Source organism: Pyxicephalus adspersus, chromosome 5 (genome assembly GCF_032062135.1).
Source record: "Pyxicephalus adspersus chromosome 5, UCB_Pads_2.0, whole genome shotgun sequence".
In the NCBI taxonomy this organism is placed as follows: domain Eukaryota; kingdom Metazoa; phylum Chordata; class Amphibia; order Anura; family Pyxicephalidae; genus Pyxicephalus; species Pyxicephalus adspersus.
Genome location: NC_092862.1, coordinates 57,040,384 through 57,046,678, shown reverse-complemented (window position 1 = coordinate 57,046,678; position 6,295 = coordinate 57,040,384). Strand labels below are relative to the sequence as shown.

General features: G+C 41.1%; 1 protein-coding gene across 2 annotated transcripts; it reads left to right on the top strand.

Annotated features, from left to right (window-relative positions):
• The first annotated feature begins 916 nt into the window (after nt 1-916).
• On the top strand, nt 917-5,549 carry GMNN (geminin DNA replication inhibitor). Of its 2 annotated transcripts, none has more exons than XM_072411598.1 (7): nt 917-1,011; nt 2,358-2,424; nt 3,460-3,555; nt 4,033-4,171; nt 4,297-4,379; nt 4,731-4,841; nt 5,097-5,549. In XM_072411598.1, exons 2-7 carry the CDS (start codon nt 2,368-2,370, stop codon nt 5,214-5,216), a joined length of 606 nt encoding a protein of 201 aa, XP_072267699.1. In that variant the 5' UTR covers nt 917-1,011; nt 2,358-2,367; the 3' UTR covers nt 5,217-5,549. The 2 variants fall into 2 exon arrangements, with proteins under 2 accessions (XP_072267699.1, XP_072267698.1); XM_072411597.1 differs by lacking the exon at nt 917-1,011 and adding an exon at nt 1,133-1,452.
• The last annotated feature ends 746 nt before the right edge of the window (nt 5,550-6,295 follow it).

Below are 6,295 nucleotides of genomic sequence, written 5' to 3'. Positions count from 1 at the left end.
TGCTATACGATCGTTCATATATATCGTGCATGAACGTTCGTCGTTCGTTTTCCAACGATAATAATTGGAAGTGTGTACGTAGCTTTAGAACCCAGCAATTTCAATGTCATGATAATTTACATTGTTTGATTCAATCAAGGTAAATAACTTAAAAACTTTAATACCTTAAAACTGTACCTAAACTCAGAAATTTCACTTTATATAAAAGGGTAAAAAACAGTTTTATGTTAAGTAAAAATTCTGTACTTTGTTTTTTCTTTTGTGCAACATCCTTTTTTTTAAGTAAAAAGGGTGGACCATCGCTTTCTAATTCTCGACCACCTAGGCGATTGAGAATAGAAGCGCAAAGCCTCCCGGGATACCAATGTCACACATCCTGGAAGGCTTTTGGGTGCTCCTTTCGTGAAAAAAAAAACATTTGCACTCGCATGAGCCCAGGAGAAAAGAGGAAGATGGCGTTGCCCTGCATGACAGCTCGGTGGCGTATACCGGGACGACGCAGGACCCGATGGTAGAGACCTCCGGATGGATGCGGGATTTAAGGGTTTTTTTGTTTTTTTTTTAATAGGCAGCACATATTTTCTATTGTTTTGTGTATATACTTTTATGATTGATGTAAATAAATATGATTGTACCTCTGGTAATTGTATATATGAATAAGGCGTTTATTTGTGATGTGGTGAACAATGGCACACTATGTATTCACGTTATATATACATACATTGCCCCCCTCCCCCATCACACCCGCTGGGCACTCATCAGATCAGCCCGGTAACTTCAGTCCAGCGGACCTTGTGACGTCACGTGAGTTGTTAGCACATGACCTCCCAGCAGCATTCTCTGGGACAGGCGGGAAGAGACGAACACGTGACACGTTGGCGCTCTGTTTTGGGGGCGGGTTCGTGGGTCACATGGCTATTGAGCGCTTCCTATAAAACAGGCGGGGCGCGGGAAGATTTACTCAGTACTGAGCACGTCCGCATTGCTGTGTTACGGAGAAGTGATATCCCGGTAAGGCGGGTTGGTGGGCCTTGTGGTTACCTGAGCTGATTTTTTTGCTTGTATGAAGGGGCTGCGAGTTTTTTTCCCCACTTTTCGTGCATGCAGTTTGTGAAGCAGGGGCTGCCGTTTTTCGTTTATAAATTTATATCAAGGCGAGGGTAATACCGGAGTATTTTATGCGCTAGTGACCGCTGAAGTGCGCTTTGTAGCGCTGCTATAGTGCGGTATAGACTGGCAGAGTATGTGGCCTCTGGCCGGGGGATGACTGGCCCTGCACTCAGACCAGATCTGCTGATTGTCGGAGCGCATCGATGTGGCACTGAGCGCTCGGTGTGACTGCTAGTCCTGTCTGTCCTTGTCATGATATAAGGCTTATGGAGAGGATGGGATGCTGGTGACCTGTGCGGCCTGTGATCAGTTCTGTGAGGATTATATCTCGGGGTACCAGGGGTAGGTAACCATTGGAGGCACCGGGCAGTGATTGTGTATCGGTGCCCATAGACATGGAAAGGCGGCTGTGCTGCCCTCTGTCACCATGGGCTGATCCAATGTCTGGTGAAGGGGGGTGCTCAGGGCCTCCCCCTCCCGTGTAATGGTTTGTCTCAGGTGATCAGTATGGGGTGCACAGGGTAAGTGGGTTAGGTTTTAGCCCCTTGATCAGTAGGCAGATTCTGGATCAGTAGCCATCTGTGTTTTCTGTAGAATTGTGACTTGTAGAACCTCTCTGATCCGGTACCTTTCATCTGATGTACAGGTGTTGTGGTAGCATGGATGTCCCCATGTCATGGTTGTATCAGAAATATTTCTGACATAGGGTTGACATAGGGACAAAAAACGTCTAGGACCTGGCTGTGAGGTGTTTGTGGTTATTGCTTAGATGTCTTGCTATGACCCTACAAAGACATTCATGTAGAGCAGCGTCTCTCCGGATGTTGCTGGGGGTTTCATGGGCAATTGGTGTATCTCGGTGACACCAATGATCTATTAGTGTATGGGTGGAAGCCATCCGAATGATCTATTAGTGTATGGGTAGAAGCCATCCCAATGGGCAGCAATGTAAGAGCTGCAGCTACAGTAATTGTTTGGGCTCCCCTACTACCCTGATGGGCTTCCAAGGATCCCCTCTGGAAAAACGATGGAGAATCGCTGCTCTAGAACATGACTTCAGTATATTCTGAGCAGTAAGATGGGGAAATGTGTCTGGAAGAGACTAACATGGGTTAGACAACATGTCAGAATCCTATGCATTGCCTGTGTTCTAGAAAGCTTATTTATATGTATTGGCAGTCTAAAACCTTGTCACACAAATGCTGTAGAAAGCAATGTACTGATTGGATTAAACTTTTTTTTTACAGAATTTTCAATATGAATCAGAGTATGAAACAGAAATCTGAAACAAGCAAACCTTCCATGTCTATTAAGGTAAGCTTTATCTATGTGATGTACATTGTACTGATGCAGAATGTTTGTGGCATTCAGTTGCATGGGAAGTCCTTGGTTTGATTCCTTGATACTGCAGGAATAGTCTTGTCCTTGGTCCTGATAAAAGTAATGCATGCTATAGGGATGTATTTGGATACAAAAACTAATATTTACATATCCCAAATCAAATGGGAGTGAATGTCTTCAATTATATTTTATTGAATATGCTTGTAATATTGGCCATACTATTAAAGTCACAACCAAGCTTTTCTGTTATGAACACTTTTCACAACAGGACAGGTTTCCTGCAGTCTTGTAGGTGCATAGATGAATTTAGTTTAAATTCAGCAGACCAAGCATTGATCTTCAAAAGTCGATTGTTAATTAAAGGTACATCTGAAAAAAATTGTTGAATTGCTCAGAAACATTGGATGTATTCAGATATAAATGCTAGCAAGTGATCTATTTCTTAACTGAAGGGTTAAGTAGATGAGTAGTCGGCCCTAATGCTCTTACTATAGGGTAACTAGTAAGATTTTCCCATGAGATAACCTTGTTGTACAGTTACCTGTCATATGAGCCAGGGGTGTCAAGTGTTGCAATGTGAGAATGTGATAATCCATAACTTTAAAGAGTTTGAAATAATGGTTGAATGTTTAACAGTGCGTGTTCCCATAGTTGACACTCCCATTGATTGACGGGCTGATAATAACCTGCAGTAAAACCTGATCGTGGGAAAGTTGAACTTGTGTCATGTAGTACAGTTTGTTTCAGTAACTTTCTCACGGTGCTTTAGAGCTGCACATTGCTTACCTGTGTGGTCATCTGGCTCTGTTTGCTATAGCAAGTTGGTGTTGTAGATAACATTATACAATTAGATAATGACTGTAATCCCTTTGTTTGCTTTGTTCTAAGAATATTGATTAAAGCTCTTGGCAAAAGGAGCTGTCTAGGCTAAATCTCTTTGGTCTGGCATTACTTGTATGGGAAAAAATGTTACATGGAAGTCTAATTAAATAACTTTTTTTTTTTTAGAATTTCTTTATGGATAAAACAGAAACTACTCAAAGGAGGACACTAAAAGTGATTCAGCCTTCTGCCACTGGTCAACTTGTTGGTCGTGCCAAAGAGGTATGTGAAGATTGTGTGAAGTTGGCATCTGTAATAAAGGAATGATTAGTGTGGAGCAAGCATAAACACAGCACCTGGTGCACGTGTTTAGGCAAACTAGATAAATGGGAAAGGATCTCTTGGCCTAGAAGCTTAACACCCACACCAATCTAGTCATGGATGGTAGCCTTCATCTTGTTCATTCATTCTAAAGCTTGTTCATTGCATTGCAGCTTCAGTGCTCTGTATTTTGGTTTGGGTAAGACCAACTTTCACTCTGAGGGCCAAATAATGAAATAATTGTAAAAGGCTAGTAATAAAAGCTTGCTTCCAATAGCAAAGCACTCTTGCTTTAACAGCAGTATAACACTTACAAATGACCCTTCCTAAAAATTCAAGACCTTTCCTTCACCTGGCAGCAGAAGTCTTGTATTGACACTTGAACCTTTCTTATCTGACATTTTTATATGAATGTAATTGGGATGCACTTTTTTGTAGCCGGTCAAGAACTCCACCAAAAGGAAGTTGTGGAATGACCAAGTAACACTTAAAAAGGCAAAGTTGGAAGTTGCTGTTGATCCAGAACAGAGGGAAAATGCAGACGCTTCAAATGAAGCTTATGAACTTATGGTGAAAGGTAAATTTTGGCTGCCTTATTGCAGTAGCCTGAATAAAATAATTTTTGCCATTTCACTTGAAAACCTAGTGAGCCTTGTAGAAGTAAAGTGTTTTTTTTTTTTTTTTTTTTTTTCTTTCTTTTAGAAACCCCCAGCAACCAGTACTGGAAGGAGCTTGCTGAGGAAAGGAGAAAAGCACTGTATGAAGCCTTGCAAGAAAATGAAAAGGTAATTAGTCAGTATACTTTGGGGGGGGGGGTTGGTTAAGGTTAACCTGGTAACTGTTACATGACTCTAATGTTGGGTTGAGTGGTCTGCCTTATGGTGTCTATATGTAGCAGTTGGCACTTGTGGGTCATCTTTTGTATGTGATTTGGGTAGGGTAATGCTATAGGTTTATTCCTCTAACAGTATAAGGCACTAACTAGAACTAAAATGGATAATTGAAGAAAAGAGACAAATTCCCTCTTGGGGCACCAATGAGATGTAGAAGTAGTACTTGACTGACAGTCTGCAGGGAAAAGCCATCTTATACTAGAAATACCGTGCTAAAACAAAAATGTTGTCTGTCTTCTACAGTTGCACAAAGAAATAGAACGCAAAGATGGGGAGATTGCACGGCTAAAGCAAGAAAATGATGAGCTCACAGAACTGGCAGGACATGTGCAGTACATGGCTAACCTGATTGAGGTAAATTCAACATTCACCAAACTGCTTGCATGCAAATTCAATATCACTGTATAGCTTGTGTGGTGTTCTTATAAATGGTGGTGGGGAAGTTTTGCTCATCAGTGCTGACTGTTAAGATCGATGCAGTAACACTTTGTTTGAAATGTGAAAGCAAATTCCATTTGTAGTTTCTATGAGTATGCAGTTTAGTGATTGTGTGTTTGAATTTTCCTTTTGTGACGTCTGTACAGTAGCTAACTGCCCCTTATCTTTCAGAGACTTACAGGTAGTGCTCCACAAAGCCTGGAAGACTTAAAAAACCTAGATTTGGAGGAAGCAAGATGTGAAGATGAAGCAGAGGAGGAGGACTATAGCTCATCAGATGATGACCTTTAATTCAAACTTAAAACAGACTTTACATAACGTTTTAAGTGGTCACTGCCTGGGTGGTCAGTCCCTGGTAACCAACTAAACTGCCGTTAGTCAGCCATACGCGTAGACTGTTTTATGGAACTTGTAACACCAGGAATGAAGAATCTGCTAGCTCATCAAAATACAGAATTTAGGATGTGGTGTTGAGATGTTCAAACAGGTGCTTTTCCAGTTGGCCACTTGTCTTAATGCAAATACTATGTATTTTTATTGTGACTGTAAATAGTTTTTAATTCATTGGCCTTGATAAAAAGGTGATTGTATATATTTTTGCCAATAAACTTCAGCTGGAGCAGACTTGTGCTTGACTATGATAAATTGCAAACATCTATTTGACATGCATTGTGTACCCTTGTACTATTGTGTACCCTTGGGTTAAAATTCTTCAATTATTCCACTGTAAGATCAAGCAACATAATTGGTGCCCCAAAGTCAACTATGCTTAAGGCTTGAATTTTGGCTAAATTCTAGTCAAAGTATATCTGGACCGTAGTGTGAATCAGTCTTTGGGTAATTGGTGGTACTTTGGCATTTCTATTGTAAACCTGCCAAGCAAAAATGTGCTTGTCAGTATGTTGCTCTGCTTGAAGTGAGCAGTTGGTCCTACAGTGCTGATTATGCCCTATTGATTGCTACTAGCAATATGTCAGACGAGAGCTGTATCAACAATAAAACTGATGGCTAGAAAGTGCACAAATGGGGAAGAGCAACTATCAAATGCAGTGTTGTCTGCAGTTTGGCCACATAAGCAATTGGCTGGCCATGAATGGAGACTTTTCTATATGGTTTCTCAACCCAGGGCTCTGGGGTTCAGTGGTTTTCCCCAGTGCAGTATTCTCTCTAGAACTTTGGGCTGGGTGATAAGATCCTAATAGTAAGGAATGTTGAACAATATTTATATAGATCTGATACATTAAACAGCAGCACTGTACATTAAATAGGGGTTGTAGGTGACATACAAAGACAGTGACCCAAGAGTACAGGACCCTGCCCAGAAGAACTCCATTTACTGAACTTGTTCTGCAATGCCAAGTTTGTTACTC